The sequence below is a fragment of the Mercenaria mercenaria genome, chromosome 6 (assembly GCF_021730395.1).
Source record: "Mercenaria mercenaria strain notata chromosome 6, MADL_Memer_1, whole genome shotgun sequence".
NCBI lineage: Eukaryota > Metazoa > Mollusca > Bivalvia > Venerida > Veneridae > Mercenaria > Mercenaria mercenaria.
In genome coordinates, this window is record NC_069366.1 from 461188 (window position 1) to 486525 (window position 25338).

Sequence of the window (25338 nt, forward strand, 5' to 3'; positions counted from 1 at the left end):
ATGAAAATAATTTTATAATCAATATTGGAACATTCTATTTTGTTTTTAAATGCAACTTTATTGAAGATCCACGTCTGAAATATTCTTACAAACCTGCAGCTCTAGCTGATTGTTATAAATATGTTAATAGACTTGTACTAAAAAATATACACAAGTTCTGCCGGCGATATACTGCACTGCTTTTATACTTATAAGGTGTCTATAACAATACCATACAATGTTTATAAACTGAATAAAACAGTCAGAATTTTGGTAAATTCCACTAATATATTTCTTGCTGATTTGCAATGCCAGCAGCTTCAATATGTAACATTTCATGTGAAATAAAGCATCATTAATACAATTTTACTAATACAACATGAAAACAACACTGTGAAAAAAATGAGTGCAAAATATCCCAACACATAATTATGCACTATCTTTTTATTACATTTAAAATAATCATAATTATGTATTGTACATTTAAACTTTGTTCTTAAGGTTTAGAAGTATACCATCAAAACACAGAAATATTTGAAAAACGAACAACATCTTTACCAATATTTTATCTGACTATTACATGTTCTGCCCTTCTGTCCCATACAACGGATACTTAAATGATATGCCATTACATCTACAAAACACACCTACAGATATATTTGCAGATGACACAACCATCAGTGCATATGACACCTCACTAGCATGTCTTTGTAAAACATTACAGAACAGTCTTGATACTATCAACAAATCGAGGGCTTAGAGCGAAACTAGTCTATCTGCTTCTATTTCTATATACAGATAGACCAGTTTCGCTCTAAGCCCTCGAAATGGTGTCACAGAAATTCCTTGAAACCAAACCCCCAGAAGACTAAGGCAATGTTAATATCACCATCAAATAGGATCTATAATACAGAACTTAAATCAACAGATATAACTAAACTAACCCTACAACATCAAGAAATAGAATTCAGTGAATGTGAAAAGTTATTAGGAATTCATGTTGATCATACACTTCATTGGGAAACACAGATTGGCCATCTTCTTAAACAAGAGCTGTCCGTAAGACAGCCAAGCTCGACTATTCCAAATATTGTCCCAGAGGCAGGAAAATATTACTTAAAAAGGTTAAATATCAAAAGAGTTTTAAGTTCAAAAGGGGGAATAATTTGACCAAAATGCATATCAGTTATGGGACTTGCTGCTATCAACTAGTTTTATAACCCCTAAGGCACATGTGAAGTTTCAATTCAATATCTGCATTAGTTTTGGAGATAGAAACTCTCATGCAAAACTTTAACCAGAATTTTCAAAGTCCAAAAGGGGGCATAATTTGCCCAAAATACATGCCAGAGTTATGGAACTTGATCCAGTGAGGTTAGTAATTGATCTAGAAAAAGAAAAAATAAGTTTCAAATCTATATGCCTTTCAGTAATAGCTGTATGTACTTGCACGCAAAACTTTAACCAGAATTTGCTAAGTCCAAAAGGGGGCATAATTTGGCCAAAATGAAGGTCAGAGTTATGGGAATTGCTGCTATCAACTAGTTTTATAACCCCGAAGACACATGTGAAGTTTCAAATCAATATCTGCATTAGTTTTGGAGATAATAACTTGCATGTAAAACTTTAACCAAAATTTTCTAAGTCTAAAAGGGGGCATAATTTGCACAAAATACATGTCAGAGTTATGGGTCTTGACCCAGTGAGGTTGGTAATTGATCTAGAAAAAGAAAAAATAAGTTTCAAATCTATATGCCTTTTAGAAATAGCTGTATGTACTTGCACGCAAAACTTTAACCAGAATTTTCTAAGTCCAAAAGGGGGCATAATTTGGCCAAAATGAAAGTCAGAGTTATGGGACTTGCTGCTATCAACTAGTTTTATAAACCCGAAGACACATGTGAAGTTTCAAATCAATATCTGCATTAGTTTTGGAGATAGTAACTTGCATGTAAAACTTTAACCAAAATTTTCTAAGTCCAAAAGGGGGCATAATTTGCTCAAAATACACGTCAGAGTTATGGGACTTGACCCAGAGAGGTTGGTAATTGACCTAGAAAAAGAAAAAATAAGTTTCAAAGCTATATGCCTTTAATTGATGGCTGTATGTACTTGCATGCAAAAACTTAACCAAGGTGTGACGCCGACGCCGACGCCAGGGTGAGTAGAATAGCTAGACTATTCTTCGAATAGTCAAGCTAAAAATGCAACTCATTGCTATATCTTCTCTTACGCATTAAGCAATACTTGAGTACTGAAATGCGCAAACTATTTTTCAATGCATATATCTTACCCCACCTAGACTACTGTTGCACAATATGGGGAAACTGTAATAGTGATCTTCTGAACAATATCTACAAATTTCAAAAAAGAGCAGCACAACTTATTCTCGACAAAGACCATGACACACCATCAGAAGAACTCTTTCAAGAACTGAAATGGATGAAAATCCATGATCGAAATTCATATAAAAAGGCAATCTTTGTTTACAAATCAGTCAATAACCTTTTCCCACAGTACATGTCTAACTTATTCTCACATTCAAATAATACTGCCCTCAGATCACACACACAACAATTTCTAAATGTACCTAAACCAAGATTAGAATTTTGCAGAAAGTCACTGGCCTACTCAGGTCCTATCATATGGAATAAAATCCCACTTAATATCCGCCAATCAAACTCCTAGTCAACATTTAAAACTTCATTCTTGTCATGGTGGTACTCTGGTGGGCAGCAAAACCTTATGTAAATCTTAAATATTCCATCCCATAAATATTTAATTTTACAGACTAACTTAGTTAAATGTATTTAGTTAAATGTATTTCATTGTAATTTTATTAAGTTTTAATATGTTTGTATTAATGTGAAATAAAATAAACAATTGCTGAAAACAGCGTTCCACCTAGTTATGTGAAATTTCAACACTTGTACATTATTGCAAATGCATCAAAACGAACATATGTAACTTAGGCCATAATTAAAAAATTGTTTGTTTGCAGTGCTCCGACCCAGATTTTTAGGAGTGGGTAGGTAGGTAGGGATTTTTTTTTTTTTTTTGTAAAGTCAGTGTACACAAATTTTCTCAGCAGACATTGAAACATATTCATGAATTTCAGAGAGTAAGAACATACATGGCAGACAAATTCTACAAGGAATTTCACAGAGCACAAACTTGCATGTAGACATTTATTAAACCAGATCTTTCATTTTATAATTAATCAAAATTGAAACTGAATGACAGTACTTTGGATATAGACCAAGAATGCAACGAACGATCTGGACACTCCGAACCCTCATTCCTTAAAACCTTTTACAGGACAGTTGTTCTGACTTCATGCAGATGCTGTCAGACCTTTAGTGTATGAAATAATGGCATTTGTTGCATTTTGGTCTAAGTTTTGAGTACTCAAATGTCATCAGTCTGGATACAGAAAGAGACAGAAGGTTTATAATGACCTCACTGCAGGCCTAAGCTGTCCAACCTGTTTTTGGCGAGATGAGGGTGCGGAAGGTAGGCAAAGAAGAATGTTTGCTGCCATCCCCCTGGAAATGTTAAAAATATATTAATGAAATTGTGGCCTCAGTTACAGTTTTTGACAGGAATGAAATAGTGGCCTCTATTACTTCTTTTGACAGTAATGAAAGGGCGGCCTATGCTACCTCTATTAATGAAATAGTGGCCTTTTTTACCTTTTTTGATGACAGAAATGAAATGATGCCCACTGTTACATCTTTTGGTAGGAATGAAAATAATAGTGGCATCTGTTACATCTTTTGATAGGAATGAAATGATGACCTGTGTTTCATCTTTGTTAGGAATGAAATGATGGCAACTGTTGCATTTTTGTCTAAATTTTGCGTGCACTGATATTATTTATCTGGACACAGGAAGTGTTGTTGCATATGAAATCCACATTCCAGTCCAAAATTTGGCGGTAGGTATAGAAGATCGAATTCCAGAATATTTTTAAATACAAGTTTGAAATGGTGGGTTCTGATACATGTTCAACTTTGTTAAATAAAGGTAACTTCTCGGGCAACTTGGGGCAGGGGAGCAGCATATAGGCCTCCCAGCCCCTCCACCCCAACCCTTTGAATACAGGTCTGTGTAGAAGAGGGTGATTGTGACCAGCTGTGGAGCTTCTCATGCTTAATTTTTAGTCTCCATTTTAGTGAAAATTAAGGCTTTAGAATTGAAAGGCTTCGCTTTTAAACACAAGCTGAAGTATGTCAAATTATGATTTAGTTCCTTTAAGTAAGGAACAACTTACAAGAAACGAAGTTCACAGCACTTAAATTGCAAATCCATAAATCATCTCAGTCCTTTTAAATCAAAGTGTATTAGGTAATACACAAATTGTACTCTTTTCATCTTACATCAAAGGCCAAATGCCGATTCCCATCTTTCCTTTGAACTTAGCCGACAAGTGCCAGTGTATTTTTCAAGATGTTTATGCAATTTTGTCACCAAATGTGTCGGATAAAACTGGGAATTAAAAGTTAAATCATGTTTGCAAGGAAAGGAAAATTAGGATTTACAAAAAAAATCGAGGTATGTGGCTTTATTACGTGTTCGAACAAGGTCTCAATTAATACATAAAAATGTGAATAGTTATCATCCAAGTTGCGGATTATTCTGGTGCATGATCAAAAATTCAGATGTCTGTTTAATTTATAAACTTTTAAATGTTGAAACTAATCAACAGAAAATCAGAATAATTTTTTAGACCGTGGTCATGTTGACTGACTCATTGGTCAGGTCCGTGGCATTGTGTCAGACGACATTGTTTATTAAAAGAATGAGTTGGGATTTACGCCGAACCGACACAAACAGGTCATATACCGCCGAAACATTTGTTATTGGAAACTTGTTTATCAAATATACATAGGTCACCGTAAAATCATGTGAGAAAGACTTAAGTAAAGATGTCTGAGCGACTTTCTCACTCGGATCGGAACTTGTGACTTCCGAAACACGTGCGAAGACGGCAATATCATGAATAGGGTCGCGTACAGTCAACGTTGAATGATCTGCTGTATATCAAAATACGAAAAGGAAAACGTCTGCTGAAAATGCATTTTGCATCAGAAAGGACGAAAACATAATATATAAAAAAAATTGCCCCCTGAACTGCCTAAAAAATTTTTTGGGTCGGGACGATTTTGATGGGTCGGTCGGAGCACTGCAAACAAACAAATTTTTAATTATGGCCTTACAGTTCTTTGAATATGGTGAGTTTTAAAAGCTGTTTAACTATCTGGAAGTGTGACACCTGTATGCAGTCCTTTTCAAAAATTAATGCATTTATCAGTATACTGACACTTATTTTGTAGAGTAATATACATGTTTTACATGCTGTTCAATTTTCACGTGAAACAACTCTTTCTTTCTATGATTTGGTGTTGTTTGATTTTTTTCTCAAAACGTAAGGTTAAGCGTTTTAAAGTGAGACTGAAAATAGCAAATTAATAAACTTTAAACATGAGGACAAACATTAAAATGATGCCACAAACCAAATACGAAATTTACACATCAATCTTGAAAATCTTCATGATCGATATCAGACCGACTTTTATATAATAAATGACTGAATGCAGCACAAAAAGTTGACAATATAAATAAGGCCAGTTGATAATATGTTTTCACAAATAATCAAATAACAGCAGTATTTATAGATGGCAATTTAGGTTTTCATCAGGAAACTGTCGGTACAAATTGGTTTATCAGTCGTTTGCCAAAAACAGACAGCATAGTTGACACTTGTCTGGAATACACGAAGTAATAAAGTTTCTGCTTTATCGTTTTTCTACACTATAAGACTGTGGCTTACTTTTCACTTGGCATAATCATTTATGCAGCTGTTTAATAAAATAATCGCCAGTTTCCGGTTTCCAAAATAAAAAAATATCTGCCACTTAAATAATCGCAAATGGCAATAATGGCGACTGATAGTGTGAACCTGGTTTGTGTACAAAGGTAAAAGGTTAGGTAAGCTGAATTTAACTACATATAATCAACATACAACATGAGCTACAAAGCTCTTGTGCGACAAACTAGGTATCCAGTAACAGCAGGTTTTTTTTTACTTAAATAATGTCAAAATGTCACACAATGCAAGGTCTTATAAATATGAAAAAGAATTACACAAGACAAAAAACGGCAATAGGGTCTAAGAAAATTGACATTCTATCAGCTTGTTATCTCAAAGATACTTCCCCATCTGCGCCGTGCATAATCGTTTTTGACTTGACATCTTGGCAATCAAGAGAAATTGAGAACTTGAGTTTTCCATTGACAACTTGTCAAAAAATGACGACTTTCATTTTTTTAAACTCCTTTCTGGCACATTGTCATTCATATTAATTAGTCAATTAGTCAGGATCTGTTGTTTTTTTTGTCAAAAATCTAGCGGATAGGCTAGCCATCCAGTTAAAATGCAGGCTAGGCGTCCAGTTACTGAGTTAGTTAAAATGAAATGGGAAGCGAGATCCATGTGGTGCTTGTTAATTGCTATAATGCATGCAGTGTGAAAGGCTTGTGCATCAGTTCTATCATGGTTATTCGCAGTATTCAGTACACTGTACATGCACTAATGTTGTCTGTAAAAATGTTGGAAATTTGAAAATTGCAAGACTAGTAACTGTTGCAGGCGCTCAATTTTGTGTATTTGGATGCAAACTTAATATCTGGGACGCATGCCGAATTTGCTAGTGTTGGCAAAAACCACGGATTTAAGCATATTTTTGATTAACAATAAAGAATATTATGTGGCCAAACATAGGTAACTGGACTCGACACACGTCTAAACAAGAAGTTCGTATTACGAAATGTTGGAATGAAAATCCTTATGTAACTGGACAAACTGCACAGTTTGAAAATAACATTCAACGGAGAGGTTTCCTGCAAACGGTACCTACAGAAGGAAACAAAAGCTTTGCATGCGAATATACCTAATAGAAATATACGCTCTGTCGCTGACAAGTCTTATCACCTTTGAGAAAACCCCTCGTACACGGCTGTCGAATGTAAACTTCCGGTTTTAATTTGAAAACTGCTAAATCAAATTTTGCTTAATTTACGCAAGTTGTATGACAACTACATACATGTTTAATTTGAAGAACTGTTGAATAATGTCTTTAACTGATAAATGCATGTTTATTTATGATAGCAAAAATGGGCTTGACCTTTCTTACTCTGACATCATTCATTTGATGATTCACCTGCCACGACCATTCATTTATTATTGTGCGCATGCGTGCATCACATTTATCCGGGAGCTTTCGATCCAATATGGCTCCCGTTGGCGAAAGAAACGACAAAATGAATTCTGTTGGGGAGGATGAAGACACCGAGTCGCAAAATCTTTGGTATTAATTTATCCGAAACATATGTTTTCAGCTTCTTTATTGTTTTAAGTTATTACTGATGTTAGAAATGCGGAAAAACATAATGATTTATGCATTTTGTATGTTCGGATGCGAATTCTTGTTTCCGCTGAAACAAGAAAATTAACATTTTCGTTTTATCTGTTAGTTAAAACTGTAATACGAAGCAATACACATTGATAACGCTTCAGATGCAAATAAGAAAATGTTCTATGCTAGCAATCGATTAATACGTTGTGAAATTCTATCTCTTGCAAATTCTGACAACACCCAATAAATTATACCCCACCCACTCAAAAAATACTTAGGACTTTATGTACTACAGGGTCCACGTTTCTAGGCGACGTGAGCGAAGTGGTCGCTTTTTTTCTGATGACTTTGCTCTGTTGGTACAGAAAAGCGAAAAACAAGTCGCCCTAAAATCTGGCACCCGAGGCAGTTATACATGTATCGTTGTCTAGCCTAAGTTCGTGGATAGTGTAAGTTCGTGGATTCCCTATCACATATGACGTCACACTTCAGCTTAGGCGTACACATGCACTTGTCAGCAGAAAATCCGGAAGTATACACAAACTTTTGTCAAACGCCAAAAAAAGGTCAAAATAAGAGGTTTTAACAGGTAAGAACACCAATTAAAGCCCAAGCATGCAAAATACCTTGTATTTACTAATCCGAAATTGCCTCTAACTCATAATCCCCTTAAGGAGGTAGGTTACCTTGTTACAAGGGTAAATTCAAATTAGTTGAACCGCAGCATCTTTTTGTATTTCGTGTAATATGAAGTTTTAACTGCTAAAATCTCAGTTTCGTTTGCCTCTGTCCCTTCAAGTTTAATTTTTATCTAGGTTTGAAGAACATGACCCTCCAAAGGTATTTCATATTGAAAGAAGAAGGAAAATACGGATATTTAACACTTTTCAGTGTATTTTAGTTTCATTGATATCCGTACACGTCAGCATAATCTATAATTTTACTAGCACGCACGTTAGCTTTCTAATATAAGCTTAAAATGTATATGTCGCGGGGCTCGTGTTTCCATGGTAACGCATTTTCTCTCATTTTTGAACAATTATGTATAAAAATAGGGGTTTTCGACGGCTTAAGTGCCATTCTGTTAATGACCAACATGGAATATCTGGGTAATATTATTAGCAAAATACCAAGCACTATACATGGTACCCTATTTTCTTAAAGTTTAAAGTAACCATGGCAACATAGATGTTTAAAATGGCTTATATCTTGCTTTTTTTCGTAATTTCTTATAAAATAATATTGAATAAGATTATCTTTCTAGTTGAGGTAGCTTTAAAACATATTATTTCTAACGTAAGTTATATTTTCGTGTTATCTGCATTTATTCAAACAAATTTCAAGGCTTAGAATACTTACAACAGTACCCCTCGTCTGGCATTTTTCATGGAAAAATCGTTCAGCATGCTACTATTATTCTCATGGATATTGTTGAAATGAAAATAAAAAGCCGAAGCTGTGTTTCTTAAATAGACTAGTGTCAACGCTTTTGAATTTTACATTTAGATACATAGGTCACGGGCTTCGTTTCCATGGTAACATCAATTCAATTCAAGAAACTACAATTTTCTACTGAAATTTGAACACTTTTAGATCTTAGTTTTAGTATATAAGTAACAAATTATCAACGGAACCTGAAAAACAGGTATCACAAATCAAACTGCTAGATTTTTTATTTGAAAATGGCCGTAACAAGTAACCTCTCACCCAACTATATTCCAAATAACATTGGTTACCACCATCCATTTTCTTACATTCCGCATAACATTTCAATATAACTACATAAAAGAAGCAAAATATTGATTATTTTTCAGAGCAAAAGACTCATAAAAAATATTTCAGCAAATAATGGTTATTTGAAAATAGTTTGAATAAAGAAAATGCACAGAATTACGTACTTTCAAGATAAAAGCTATTAATTTTGCGCGGTAACTGACACGTAACGTCATGACGTCAATGACGTCATTTTAAGGCAACATTGTTTTGAAGCGTTTCTGCGGCAATTTATTCATTATTTCTGCATTATTAAACCATAAAGCGTCAGATCGAAGACAGGTCTATGATTTGTTTTCAGAAGAATGAATAAACAAACACATTTAGTTTGTCGTAAACGTCGTCGTAAATCGTCACGTTAGCTTCCGGTTGGACATGCGCACATACAAATATAAAGGTAACCTACCTCCTTAAATACCATAGAATGACATTTTTATTTCCTAAATATCATCTCGTCTGCTTTGCTTACATTTTAACTTGACAGCCTCGTTTTGATTTTGACAAAATCGCGTGAGCATATTAATTGATGACGTCATCCACGAACTTGCACCAAAATGAAAGTAGGTTGACTAACAGACATGCATGTTTTGTTTTGCATATTTCTGGAAGTTTTATGGTATTGTTGATGCTTTTTGCATGTCTTTTAAAGGGATATCGATTAAATATTTAATTGTATGTATACATTTGTTGCTGTTTGCTAATTTTATTCAAATATAAAATGGTTGTTTCTTGTATCCACGAACTTTGACCAGACAAGGATATATCCCCACGACTTAAGTTTTTGACGGACATACGTTTTCGACAATGTCAGTATTTCCGGTTAATTTGCATATCCCGCGCATGTCAAGTCGTGATCACGTGGTATGTTGGTAGAATAAACAAAGTTCTACACGTAGCCACATTTTATAACTTAATCAAATAAAAATGGAAAGTAAAATGATAAATTAATATCAACATACCGTTTTATACATCTTTTATTTAATCCCAAAACTGGTACTTGAGTGGCACTCTCATTTAATCACTTACAAGCATGAAAATAGTTTAGATGTTCGTCTGCAGACACGGCCATCTTTGTTGTTATTGGTCGTGTCATGCTTTTAAAAAACCTATACCATACAGTAAAAATATCACGATCTGATTTAGATGACTCCCTTGCAGAATAAACTAAGAACGTCAAAGCCATTCTTTAAGATGTACTTACAATGCAAATGCTAACTGTTAACAATTCAGGCAGAAATTGATAAAAAAAATCCCATCTACATTGTTAAATGGGTGTTATTTAATAAATGTTATGGTTGGGTGCAAAGATCTATATAAGTAACACGGAGCAGAGCCGATTTATGCAAGGTGCCCAAAGTTTAACAATCAATAATATTTAATAATGCAAATTTGAATAGGACTTACCAATAACTCACTGAAAATATATTAAATACCGTTGAATACGGTCAAAACGTTGATAAAATGCATAACAATAACTGTTTCTCGTGATAGGTGATGCTTTGTACTAAATTCAATGTACGGTATAGATTTTTAGTGTGATTGGCGGGTACCGTCGAATACGTAAGTCGCAAAGTGCGCGCAGGTACTTTCAACCAACTTCCGTTTTTATCCGAATTGAACTTGCAAAAATCAGATTTCCGGACAAAAACCACACACAAAGTGAAGGTCTTGTATTGTTTTGTCGCTTGACAAGTAGGCAATTTAATTATTCTCCTTTCCTATTTTTGGCAATCGTATGATTCCTTGCGTCGTCGAAAACCGATGTCACGGGGATATATCACATCTATCAGCTTCTAATCAGCTTGTAAAAACATTACATAATCAGTTAGCGAAACTTATCCAGTTACGGGTTGTGAACTTCACCTGTCAACAAAGTATGCTCCGCCTATCACCGAATAACGTTAGGATGATTTTAATTGGCAGGGTTCGATCTTAACGCAGTCCCGCGATCCCGAGGACACCTATTTTAGCGGAGGGCCTCCTGAACTTGAAAGCTGGCTGTCCCATCGGGACAGTAAGTTTTCAGTTCAATATAGCTTAAAAACTTATCAAAAATACCAAAATGACAGAAAAACCTTACTTTGAAACGATTTTCGAATTCGACATCTGTTCTAACCACAGTCCGGATGTTTACTCTCGAATACATACATGTACATAGACTGGTTCCGCGTCCTATAAAATATATAGTGTGAAATCACAGAAGAGACAGCGGGTACCAGTCTAACATGTACGGTACGGTCCGGGTATGGGGTTTTACCATGTATCCTCACTTTCGGTTGTCCTATATTTTCGCGATTATTTGTTTACCTGTCAAAAAGTCATGTGGAAATTTATCGATAGCGTTACGGAACCAGCCATTAAAAAGCCAAAAACAAAAGATCAGCGTTTGGAAACACAACGTGATTACGAAAAAAACCAACGTAAGATGATGAAGATGACTGGAGCAGGCGTGATCTGATCACCCTGCAGCAGAAGTCTTACAGACTTTTATTGTCACTTGACTGTTAATGTATCAATTCTTTATGTTCAATAAATATAAATAAAAGAAAGATGTATTTGCTTTGGTTATATATGTTTATTGAATCTTTTTAAATAGTGTTAACAATCGATAAAATCACTGAAAATGGGAGGGATTCCTGAAATCAGGGAGGGACAGCTGAATTTGTAAGGAGGAATCCCGCCAGGATTGTTAGGAAAAAAGTAAGCATCTAACCCTGATTGGTCGAAAACTTTGGACACACCAATCAAACGAGGCGAAACAAAATTGCCTTTAATTGATTTTGTGCATCACGGATAAAAAGTGTGTGCATCACGTGTGAAAACAAACAACTAAAAACTGTCAAAAGTAGGGTAAATAAAAACAAAAACACAAGTATGTCGGCGCAAAGAGTCAGTAGCTGATTATAGGATGATAGCCCATCGCAAAGTGACCGATAGGGCCTAAAGAAAATCTCTGAATAATAATCAGAGTTGTTCGTAATGTATGGTTTTAATTGCGGCTGCCAGACGTAAATATCCGTGTTATACACAAATTAAATTGAAATTCAGACAACAGATATTTAATTTCAATCAATAAAAATCAATCACAATCAATTTTAGATAAGAACACATTAGCTTTTATCTTTTTGTAAAAGTTTTTTGAAAACGAAAGTAGGCTGTCACTGCCTGTCAGAATGTCTGCTCGCGGTGACAACTTGCCAGTATTTCATGAACATTTTTCTTAATTTTCTTCAATAAAAGGTATTGTCATTGTAGACTTTAATATCAGATACTGTCCAGTGCTGTTAAATTGTCTTTGCTTCATCACAATTTGTCAAATATATTCTTTAGACTGGAGAATTGGGCAATGCTTATGAAAGTGTATATCAGTATCTGGAATAAAATTTTGGATATCCGGATTTTGACCACCTGGGGGTTTGAAACAGGGGTGTGCATGGATAAGAGTTGAAAAATTAATTTTCTATTGTTAGTTTTGACTGGTGGAAGGAAGTTGAGCCTGGCAAATCGCATTGTGTTATATGTAGACTGGCAAAATTTGATAATGCATATGCAAGGGGTCATGACACAAGAGCCGAACAACAAATCACACTACACATGCCTGTTATAATACTGATGGTGATTTAGTATTATTTATGAATGTTTCAAACTACTGCATAAATACATGCTCACTGTGTGTGTTTGTATTTGATACTTGGCATTTTGTACTTATAAGTAAAATATGTGTTGTTTTGAAATGTTATTCCTTTGTGTTGTACCATCAAAACTGTAATATACAGTTTAATTAATGACTGTTTTGACCCACAGCCTCACTTCTCCCTGTTCTGAGAAAACTTCTCCCTATTTTCACTGAATTCTCCCAGTTTTTCTGGGCTAGCTTGAACCCTGTGTACTAGATCATCCGGCAGGTCACATTTAATGATCTGGCATCAAATCAGAACTGAGCTTTTATTGCCAGACTGGCCTTCAGGTAGCCCGCCCGCTTAGCTCAGTAGGTAAGAGCGTTGGTCTACGGATCTCGGGGTCGCGAGTTCGATCCTCGGGCGGGGCGTATGTTCTCCGTGACTATTTGATAAACGACATTGTGTCTGAAATTATTAGTCCTCCACCTCTGATTCATGTGGGGAAGTTGGCAGTTACTTGCGGAGAACAGGTTTGTACTGGTACAGAATCCAGGAATACTGGTTAGGTTAACTGCCCGCCGTTACATGACTGAAATACTGTTGAAAAACGGCGTTAAACCCAAAAACAAACAAACAAAGCCTTCAGGTAGTTCTATAAGTAAACGTCGGACTTCAATATTTTACGATTTTGACATTTCATATAGTCCGACGTTTTATTGAAAGTATGAATTTCCCAGTAGAGCTTTCCGCAGAAGTTCTTGCGGAAGGTTTTACAAGTTCACGGTAGAAGTGACTTGAAAGCGATTGCTAAATACCAACAAAGAAACCTAATTTACACATCCATTGAACATACTGTCTTACTGAAGATATTGAAGATCAGTCCGCACTTTGAAAATGAAATTTACATCCATTCACTTTCTCAACACAAGACGAAACTGTCAAATCTTCTTTATTATAAAGAATAATTTTAGACGAAAAAATATTCTCAATGTCGGATTTGAAAAATAAATGCGGCCCGTTACTAACATATTGTCTATGTAGTATGCATATATATATGTTTATAATTGATGCGTGAAATCAGCATTTATTGGTTGTAATTTTATTAAAAGTTACTTAAACTTGTTGTAAAGTCATATCAAAGCAGTTTAAAAGGCTAGTCCACATGTGTTCTGCAGCACCCATGCGTTAAATAATGGCCGCAGATTTTTTACAAGTGTCATAGGCTAAACGTATTTGTTTTCGTCTAAGCATGTATAATTGATTCTATATATTTATTCGGTGTTGTATTGTTCATGATATTTCAATAAATTATGCTAGAAGATTCTGTGAAATGCGTCGGGGAAGTGATTGGGGGTGCAGTTTTAGTTACGGTAAACCAATGTTTCACGTGTTTGAGAGTTTTCCAACATTACACTTCAATAAAATAAAGTCAGCTTCTGTGCTATGCAAATGGCTGACATTCGATTAAACTTGACACAGGGACATGTTGAACGTCCAAATATTAAAAGGCGCCCTGTGCAAGTTTAATGTTATTGAACTAGCCTTCAGGATAATAATGGTCATAGGCAGTCGGCAGAATTAGATGCTGTGGGGACTATATCTACAGAATGAATTACATTTTCACCTACTTATGACAAGTTAGTTGCACTCTTACATTTATTTGACCAAATTGACAAAGTGACACCTGAATTATTTCGAATTGTTTAACTTTAACCACTTTTATATACTCCAGGTCTTGGCCCCAGTGGCTAGAAACAGGAGTATATATAAGGCAATGATGGTGGATATGCAACATTCTTCAGGTCCATTGTTATAGAAGAGTAGTCACAATATCTTGAGTCACTTATATACTCTTGGTTAGGAAGCAAGGGCTACAACAGTAGTATATATAAGGTGATGGGAAAAGATGCCAAGTCCACCATCATTGCCTTATATATACTCCTGGTTTACGCCCCGGGTGCTAAACCAGGAGTATATAAAAGTGACTAAGAATATAAAAAAAATTGAGATAATTTAGGTGTCACTTTATCAACTCTACGGAATGAATGTAATTGTGTAACTAAGTTTCATAAGGTCAATTTGTTAAGGTTACAATGTAATTTTAATTCCGTAGTGTTGGTACTGTGACTACTCGTTTAAGAATGGACCTGAAGAATGTTGCAAAGACTACCATCATTGCCTTATATATAATATTGGTAATATTTTCCTGGTTTACACCCACGGGACTAAACTTGGTGAATATAGAAATGGTCATGGTATCAGCTCTACGAAATGAATGCGAGTGTGTAACTAACTTTCATAAGAAGGTCAATTTGTTAAGGTGACAATATAGTTGATTTCCAGGTGCTAAAGCAGAAAATTCCCACAAATTACGTGGATTTCAAAGCTTACAAAAATTTTGTGAGTGCTAAAACTCAAATGGGCATGTGGACGCTTCAGCTTTTTATGCGCCCAAAGGGACGTATTATACGGCCGGTGTCTGTTTGTACAATGTATGTCTGTCCATTAGCTATTCCATGTCAACTCTGTAACTGTTGAACCTCTTGAAGGATTTCGAAGAAGATTGACACAAATGTTTACCACATTGAGACGCTGTGCAAAGAGCATGTTTTGGATGGCTCGCTTAAAGGTCAAGGTCACACTTAGTGGTCTAAAGTCATATCAAGTCAAATCAAGGAAAACTTTGTGTATACGATAGAGGCTATATTTTTCAACTGATCTTCCTGATACTAAGTCAGAATGATCGCCTTGATGAAATCTAAGTCGGGTTTGAAAATGGATCATCTTGGATCAAAAAGTAGGTGACTAGGTCAAATCAAAGAAAAACCTTGTGTATGCAGTAGAGGCTGTATTTTTCAATTGATCTTCAAAAAATTTGGTCAGAATGATTGGCATTTGCCTTGATAAAATCTATGTTGAATTTGATTATGGGTCATCTGGGGTCAAAAAGTAGGTCACTAGGTCTGATCAAAGAAAACCCTTTTGTATGTGATAGAGGCTGTATTTTTCAATTAATCTTCATGAAATTTTGTCAAAATGATAGCCTTGATGAAATCTAGGTCATGTTCGAATATGGGTCATCTGAGTTTAAAAACTAGGTCACTAGGTCAAATCAAGGAAAAACCTTGTGTATGCGATAGGGGCTGCATTTTACACTGGATTTTCATAAAATTTGGTCAGAATGATTGCCTTGATGAAATCTAGGTCAAGTTCAAATATGGGTAGTCTGGGGTCAAAAACTAGGTCACTCTAGGTCAAATCAAAGAAAAACCTTGTGTATGTGATAGAGGCTGTATTTTTCAATTGATCTTCATGAAATTTGGTCAGAATGATAGCCTTGATGAAAACTAGGTCAAGTTCGAATATGGGTCATCTGGGGTCAAAAACTAGATCACTAGGTCAAAACAAATAAATACTTATTTATACTCAAGATTTTTTGCTCCAATTTTAATAATAATGGTTCAGAATATTATTTCCCTGAAATCACTAGGTCAAACATGTTTACACTGTTATGGCGTGTTTCTCAAGTGAGCGACCTAGGGCCATATTGGCCCTCCTGTTGGTTAACATATTGAAGAAATATTATAAATGCATGTAATTATTTTTTTTCTGTTCTCAACAGGTCTGCCATCTTGAGTGAGGTCCAGTCAAGCTCTGCTTCAAAACTTCCTACAACAAAAAATGTTGTAGTCTTTGGTAAGTTAACCGTGCTTATTTTCAGTGTGTAAGTAAATTTCAGAAATGTTTACTTTATATGCAACCTTCAGCGCTACTCCAGAATCTTTCCATGATAAAAAAAGCACTAATAGAGAAAAGGCTTTAAAAAGTGAGACATGAGATATTTCAGCTTCATGGATACAGTTATACTTGTTCACTGTAAAACTGTATATAGAAAAGTTTTTCATACTAGACAGACATGCTGAACACCTCCTAATAAATGCACCCACCATATTTGGGAAAAAATCATGAATGAATACCTGCATAGATATATTTTTTAAAATTTACTCATTCAAAGTTGGATTTATAGTTGAATTTTTAGAAAAAATATTTATTTTTTTATGGCCTGATTAAAAGCCCACTTTTTCAAAATGTGACACCGCGATGGGTGTTAATTAACAAAGATGCAGTGTTTAAAGTCGTCTGGTATTTAGTTTAGTCCCACCCCTGTGTAATCTTACAACTTGTTAAATATAAAATCTTGACACTTACACTTCACAGATTTTAAAAATGTCAAAGTAATTCTTCCTGTGTAATCTTGCAACATACTAAAATACAAAATCTTAAATGTCAATTTAAGAAATTTTGTATTGCTTCGATAAAGAAATGTTATCTATGATTTCAGGTGATAATGAATCTGGAAAGACAACATTGATAGCTAAACTACAGGGTGTGGAAGAACCTAAGAAAGGAATCGGTCTAGAGTACTATTACCTGAATGTAAAAGATGAATATAGAGATGGTAAGAAATACATAGCAGGTGTATGCAACTTGTAGCGCATTAACTAGATTTTTTCTTGGTTAGAAATACATTTAAGGTTCTACCTTTTTAGCTTGAGTACTATATAAGATTTAATTTATATGGCATAATTATTGTAACACTTGGAGTTGAAGTATGTTGTGACAAAATAAGTCTATGCAAATTTGTAAACTAAATTTGATTGTTCTCAGAGTTCACAGTGATCCAAAACATTTTTTGAGCCACTTACAGTGTAAAGGTAACAATTTTGAATTTAATGTAAGAAAATAGGCTTGAACAGCCACATTTTAAGAGCTATATGAAAGGAAATTTGAGCCACTTTATTTAATTTGTAGCAAATGGCTCAAGTGGCAGAGTGATCCCAGGAATTCAAAACTGTTTCAAAATAAAACTGCACCAATATGTCCATTGTTATAAATTGCCAAATTTTGGTGCTGCCAGAATTAAGTGGTATACAATATTCATCCTAGTGTTTGCATTACTGTTGCTTTCAGTTTCATTTTATGTTCTTAACTACTGCGCCATTTTTCATCAAACCTCATACAAGACTCGGTTTTGAAAATGGGTAGACATGTTTTAGTTAAGGATCAAGTATACCAAGATCAGTTTTATTTTCTTACAGATCAAGGAAGATTGGGCATATGGGCATTAGATGGAGATCCCACTCACACAGGGTTGTTAAAGTACGGTCTCACTGAAGAGAATTTCGAACATAGTCTAGTCATACTTGTTGCGTCCATGGCATGTCCGTGGGCTGTTTTGGATTCCCTAGAAAAATGGGTTTCGATTTTGCGCCAGCATATAGATAGATTGAAAATTTCACATGAAGATCGTAGGGATTATGAACAAAGTTGTAAGTATAACTCAAATTTTCTAAAATGTTAAAATTTTAATTTTTTCTGTCTGTTAATGATAAGCATATGTAGTGGTTACCATGCTTATCCAAAATCTTCAACAATCTTGTCAATGATGTTACTGCTACATTTTGCCAAAATTGCAGTGTCTAAATGGTTTTCAGAACTCTAGGATATCAGTTCATAGGATGTAATAATAATAATAATAAAATCTTTATTTAATGAAGGTAACATACAAAGTGTACATAACATGAAAATGAAACTTAAACTTATTTTCAGCATGGCCTTCAGTTAACAACAACAACAATACACAGTCATGTTTACAAACATTTACGATAAATTTCACAAAATCATATTTAAAAAAAAAGAATATATTATATATATATATATCAATGATCGATGTATTAACCCTTTACTCCATACACATTTAGCCTAATTAGGCTTATCATATCCATACAGCTTTACTGATAATCAGTACACTATCTCCATACAGGATATTGGGGAAAAATGCAGAATTTATACCTGTGTTATTCAATTCCATATTACTATATTTAATATTGTTTTAAACACTTAGTAACCAACATAAAGTTTTTTCACAATTAAATTTTCTTTCTAATGGTACATTTTACATAAAAGTGTGATAAATATTTCTTGACATACAAAGCTTTAAACCCATTAGTTTACTTTTCTATAATAATTTTAGCTACTTTTCTATTGATGGTACTTATTTATTTCTGCATTTTTCCCCTGGTATATCAGTTACATAATGTTTTTATAAGAATAATTGATCAAAAGCAATTTTATCAGCTGATAAAAACACTTATCAGTAAAATTTCTTAATTGGATTAACATCAAAGTTGCCTACAATTATCCATAGCACACGCCAATTATCCAAAGATCACCCCAATCAATCATACCCCACACTGATAGGTAATATACAGACATATGTCATAAAATTCCTTAGTGCAGCAGGTAATTAGCTGTTAATTTGTCTTCAGGGTAAATCAGACCAATATGTATTTGCAACAGTTACTTTTTTAATCCATCATAAAGTGTATATTTTTTATATAAATCCATTGAAAAAAAAAGTTCCGCTTTCTAAATCACCTGGGAAATGCAGAAACCTAAAAACAATTTACAGTACTATTTTTAGCTTGCACAAATTCACAATTTGTACAAATAAATACTACACAAATTCATAATTTGTAAAGATAAACTTGGGGGTATAATTAGCCTTGATCAGGCTAATTTTAGCTCAAGATGAAACTTTCCTCACAATAATTTTCCATAAATACACTACCTCATTTCAGGTTTAAATTACCATTAAAAATCAAATACAAACCATATATTTTTTTGACAGATATCATTTGTACATGGTTTAAACTTTACAAAAATGCTTTTGTGGGATTCCTTGATGTTGTACTTTATTCATAATTTGCTTTTAAACTTGAAGGCGTCAAAAAGAGTATCTATCAGGGAATGGATAGAGGTGGTAAAAAGGGTATCTATCAGGGAATGGATAGAGGTGGTAAAAAGCGTATCTATGGAGTAAAGGGCTAAATACGATTAGAAGCTTCCCATCCGACAGACACTCGCATAATTATAAGACTATTTAAGAGAAAAAACGAACAACAGCAAAACAAAATAATAATAAAATAACTGAAATCATGATATGTAAAAACTGTAATAATATAATTATTTTAAGCACTGGACTGTAACATGAACAAATGTCGTTTGATATTATTTTTAGCTCACCTGTCACATAGTGACAAGGTGAGCTTTTGTGATCACCCTTCGTCCGTCGTCAGTCCGTGCGTGCGTCAACAATTTCTTGTCTGCACGATAGTGGTTTCATTATTGATTTTATTTTAACCAAACTTGCACACAACTTGTATCACCATAAGATCTCGATTCCTTTCTTGAACTGGCCAGATCCCATTATGGGTTCCAGAGTTATGGCCCTTGAAAGGGCCAAAAATAGCTATTTTGACCTTGTCTGCACAATAGCAGCTTCATTTATGATTTGATTTTAACCAAACTTGCACAAAACTTGTGTCACCATAAGATCTTGGTTCCTTTCTTGAACTAGCGAGATTCCATTATGGGTTTCAGAGTTATGGCCCCTGAAAGGGCCAGAATTAGCTATTTTGACCTTGTCTGCACAATAGCAGCTTCATTTATGATTTGATTTTAACCAAACTTGCACACAACTTGTATAACCATAAGATCTTGGTTCCTTTCTTGAACTGGCGAGATTCCATTATGGGTTCCAGAGTTATGGCCCCTGAAAGGTCCAGAATTAGCTATTTTGACCTTGTGTGCACAATAGCAGCTTCATTTATGATTTGAATTTAATCAAACTGAACCGGCCAGATCCCATAATGGGGTCCAGAGTTATGGCCCCTGAAAGGGCCAAAATTAGCTATTTCGACCTTGTCTGTACAATAGCAGCTTCATTTATGATTTGATTTTAACCAAACTTGCACACAACTTGTATCACCACAAGATCTTGCTTCCTTTCTTGAACTGGCCAGATTCCATCTTGGGTTCAAGAGTTATGGCCCCTTAAAGGTTCAAAATCGGCTATTTTGGCTTTTGCTGCCATATAGAGACTTCATTTATGGTTTTATTTGATACAAACTTCCAAAATATCTTCAACAACAATAAATCTTGGATTCCATGACAAATCAGATCCAATCGTAGGTTCCAGAGTTATTTTATATCTGATTACCTCCCCTGATTGTAATCAAAATGGATTTATATCAGTTAGTACTTATAGGACTTATTTGAAATTTCATTATTGTCATTAGTTGGACTGAGCCAATCAGGGTAGATAACTATGGACTGATTTTATGTCAAATTACCTCCCTTTATTTCAAATTAAAATGGGTATATCTCCGTAATTAATGAAGATACTTATCTGAAATTTCATTTATGTCAACAGATTTATTTGGCAGATCCTTCTTTTGTTCACTTACAATAATTTTTTTTTTAATTACTTCCCTTTTACATTACTATAAATAGCTTATTCTTAGTAACTTTTTTATTATTGGCCGTAGGGAAAAACCAAGACCACTTTTCTGTGGTACAATATGGATGGTACCTCCAATTTTAAGGTGTACTTTGACATATCTGTACCTTGTAAGAATTTTTTTTTCTTTTCGGTTAAATTTCTTCCCTTTGTTGTGACTGTCCTCTGGATATTTTTCTGAGGACCTTCTTGTCCTCAAGTGCAATGATAACAGGTGAGCGATATAGGGCCATCATGGCCCTCTTGTTGAATGTTTGTAATGTATTTGATTCCTTATTTACTTTGTATTTTTGAACAAAAATATGCTTCTTTCATATAAGTAAAAAGGTTGAAACCATTTGTGTCTCTCAATTCAAAGGGTGTTTGTGCATCTTGTGTAGAGACTAGCACAGTCACATTTTACCATTATATTAAAATTATATTCTTGTTTTACAGTAATAAGATTCTACCAGGAGTATGTAGAGCCAGACGAGAATAACACAGTGAGTCAGACACCATTGCGGCGGGACGTTAATCCTCTACATCCACAAGCTCCAACGGCTGACGACGATAAAGTCTTGTTACCTCTTGGCGAAAATATTCTCGCACAAAATTTAGGAATACCGATAGTAGTTGTATTAACAAAGGTATTCACTGTAAAAATTTTAATATTCTTTAGGCACAGATATTTGTAGATTTAACGGTTCAAGTTAAGTTTGAGGAATTAAGCTTGATCCTGACAAAAGTTTTTGCATAATCTTTAAATTTTTAAATCAGCAAAAGATGTCCCTTTTTCCCCAAAACTATTAAATTTAATACCCCAAAAAATTAAATGATTTTTGTAGGGAAGTAAAATTTGTAAGACTTCTTAATACATTGTTCATTGTATTTGATGCAAATAAGACTAGAGGTTTATCATCCTTTTAAATGTTAAAAGATTTATTCAAAGTTTCTGATCCTTATGAATTTGTGTAACCCTGAAATCTTTGTCATATTTCTTTGTCTACTCAAAACTTAAGTAAATAGAGTGAAAAAGAGAGTCTTTCACAGTGTTTAGAACATGTGTGGACTGTTCTAAATAAAAGCTGTTGAAGACAGAACAGTAACATGATGAACTATTTATAACACTGGAAAGCAGGGCTTGGTTCCCATCAACTAGGATATCTGAATAGTATTGGGTACCAAAACAGAACAGTTATAGTTTATTCTGTTCATAACAAGATTACTCTATTTAGAACACAGTTCTGTGTACTCAAAGGAATATGGTCCTTGTGAATGCCAAGAGTTTCAGTCTAATGTTCCAGCAGGAGGATTTAATTTATAATGATCACACATGTCAAAGTATTTCATCACTTAAAGTATGATTAATAGCTGTTACACGAGGCTTTGTGTGAAAAGTGATGCTGTTGTAGGCTTGCCATTCAGTCTGAAAATTTAAACTTTTCTGTCAGCAAACTGACATAAGTATGAAAAACTCAGTTAATTCTATCAAAGCAAATTTGATGCTATTGATAAAGAGAGGTTTTAACAGAAGAATATTGCTCCAGATTTAACTTTTATGGAGAGAAAGAAAGTGATACTGTTTCTGGATGTTTTTTTAACTGTGTATTTTCTTTATTCCAGGCAGATGCAATCTCGACTTTAGAAAAAGAAAATGATTTTAGAGAAGAACATTTCGACTTTATACAAATGCATATAAGAAACTTTTGTTTGCATTGTATCCTTTGTGTACAGATAATGTAAAATCATTAATATTTGTGCAGGTTTAATTTTCGTAGATTTTTTGGTTGTGTCATTCCACGAAATTAAATTTTAAAGACAACATTCTTAATCAATTTATCTTCAAAATTTGAAGTCCACAAATTCTGTTTCCCCACACAAAATAACTGTTCTGACCAAAATTTCTTGCACACAAAGTAAAAGGGTTGACACAGAATTCTTAGTAAGTAGTTCTCGAGCGTGCAACATTAAATCTTGAAATGAACTTCAGTTCGTTGAAAAGTTCAGTTTGTTGAACTAATTCACAGCAAATAAAATGTATCAAGTAACATATTGTAAAGTGATATTCATTTATTGGACATGTGTTGTTACTGAATTAGATAAACTATATAAATACTGACAAGAAAATTGTCTGAACAGGCCACATTGTTTTTATCTACATGAAACTGAAGAAACTAGGTTCAGGCTCGTTTTATTTTAACATAGATTGATCCTCTGTCTTCCTCAAATATCACAGTGCTAATCATCTTCAGCTTAAAATGTTTTGCATTTGTTTTTTTTTCTCTCTGCCCTTTCAGTAGAAGTTAATATTGAGATTTTTTTGTCAAGGACAAAGCAAAACTTTGTTAAGGTATTCTGTTTTGATAGTAATTTTGCTATGGGAATGTCATATGATGAGAGTTTCTAACTTAAGGTAGTTTTGCATGTTTAAAAAACGAGAAATCAAAGTGATACAATATTTATTTGGATAAGTCTTCGAGTAAAATCCTGATCCAACATACGAAAACTATCCCATGAATTACTGGCAACCTGTTAAAACAGTAACAAGTAAAAGCAAAAATGTTGAAATGTGTAATTATTCCAGTAATGTCTTAAAATCAGCTTGAAATTTACTCTAATAATAAGTTGGCCAACACATGTGACTTGTTGATACTGTGCACATGGAGGAAATGTCCTGCTTCGAGTGACATTTTGCCTATAATTTTCTTGTTACTTGACAGATATTCATAAGATAAAGAGCATCTAAGACAGCAAAATGAGTGCTTTTCTCTGCAATCAATCAGTACCTTAATGGAGACATTTTTTCTGTGTCTAACGGTACCCAAAAGTCAGGTGGGTTGGCCGCCCTGAATAATTAGCAAATACCTGAAAATGTTAGCCTGCAGAGCTATACATTTTATTTGACCATATAATAGACAATTTGCTAATTAACAGCTGCGACAAGCTTCATTAAATTCTACATTAGAGAAAAAAATATTTGTAAATATGTCACTAAAATTATTACTTTCCCGTAGACACCCATTATGAGACTTGCTTAAGGTTACAATTTATCAAATCTGTCTTGCAAAAAATCAGACACGTGACCCAATCTTTTTTATTTGCCAAATTTTTCTTTATGTATGCTAAAAAACAGAAAATCAAATTTTACATTGAAGAAAATGTTTTGATTCAAATGTGCGTAACTACCTTAAATCTTTATAATGTTGATTGCATTTATCTTGAGAGCAGATACACAGTATTGCTTTGTTTTCTCTTGCTGGAACATACTTTTAATCAATCAATATCAAAAAAACTTACAAGTTGCAAAAACTGAAATGTTATGTGAAATTCAATATTAATTAATGAGATTTTGCTGTTTTATTGTAGGACTAGTGCATAGTCCAGATTGCAGCATGTTGCTTAAGTTTTCCTTAACATACTGACAGATGGTGCTGCATTGTTTTACACATCAGTAAAGGAAGAAAAGAATTGTGACTTATTACATCAATATTTATTACATAGAATCTATGGTTTTCCTTTCACAATGCCTGCATATGTTGTCGAGAAAGATAGTGTGTTCATGTAAGTGAATGTTGTTAAATAGTAAAACATGTTTGTAAAGTTAGAATTTCTGTTTTGACAGAAAATCATGCGTCCTTGCAGGTTGAGACATGTTGCTTCTCTCAGATGCTTGACCTTGCTTGGGGTATACAGGTCTGTGGTGCTATCCATTTGCCTGGAAGAGCTCCCGAGGCCTTCATTTCATTTTGTTTTGTCTGTCTGTCTGTCACAGAAATTACTGTGGAAACTACTGGTTGGATTAAGGCAAACATTGGGGCTGAGTGGTTAAGGTCGCTGACTTCAAATCACTTGCCCCTCATAGATGTGGGTTCGAGCCTTATTCGGGGTATTGAATTCTTCATGTGAGGAAGCTATCCAGCTGACTTACGGAAGGTCGGTGGTTCTGTCCAGGTGCCTGCCCGTGATGAAATAATGCACGGAGGGGCACCAGTCCTGGGGTCTTCCTCCACCATGAAAGCTGGAAAGTTGCCGTATGACCTGTAATTGTGTCTGTGCAAAGTAATACCCAACAAAATCAAATCAAATTAGGCAAACATTGTAAAAAGCTTCAGTATTAAGGTTTGCATTGCGTATCTCCTTTTAAATGATTTTTGGAGTTATTGCGCCATTGAATTCATTTGTGAAGATGTTAAGAATACTTCCGTCA

General features: G+C 34.3%; 1 protein-coding gene across 1 annotated transcript in view; it reads left to right on the top strand.

Annotated features, from left to right (window-relative positions):
• The first annotated feature begins 7236 nt into the window (after positions 1-7236).
• Positions 7237-25338, top strand: part of LOC123549741 (cytoplasmic dynein 1 light intermediate chain 2-like) — a 42078-nt gene continuing 23976 nt past the window's right edge. Inside the window, exons 1-7 of the mRNA XM_045338060.2 lie at positions 7237-7349; positions 16413-16486; positions 17133-17249; positions 17890-18120; positions 21588-21778; positions 22755-22848; positions 24557-24692. Of these exons, the coding sequence (XP_045193995.2) occupies positions 7273-7349; positions 16413-16486; positions 17133-17249; positions 17890-18120; positions 21588-21778; positions 22755-22848; positions 24557-24692 (920 nt within the window). The 5' untranslated portion in view covers positions 7237-7272. The remainder of the gene's footprint in view (positions 7350-16412; positions 16487-17132; positions 17250-17889; positions 18121-21587; positions 21779-22754; positions 22849-24556; positions 24693-25338) is intronic.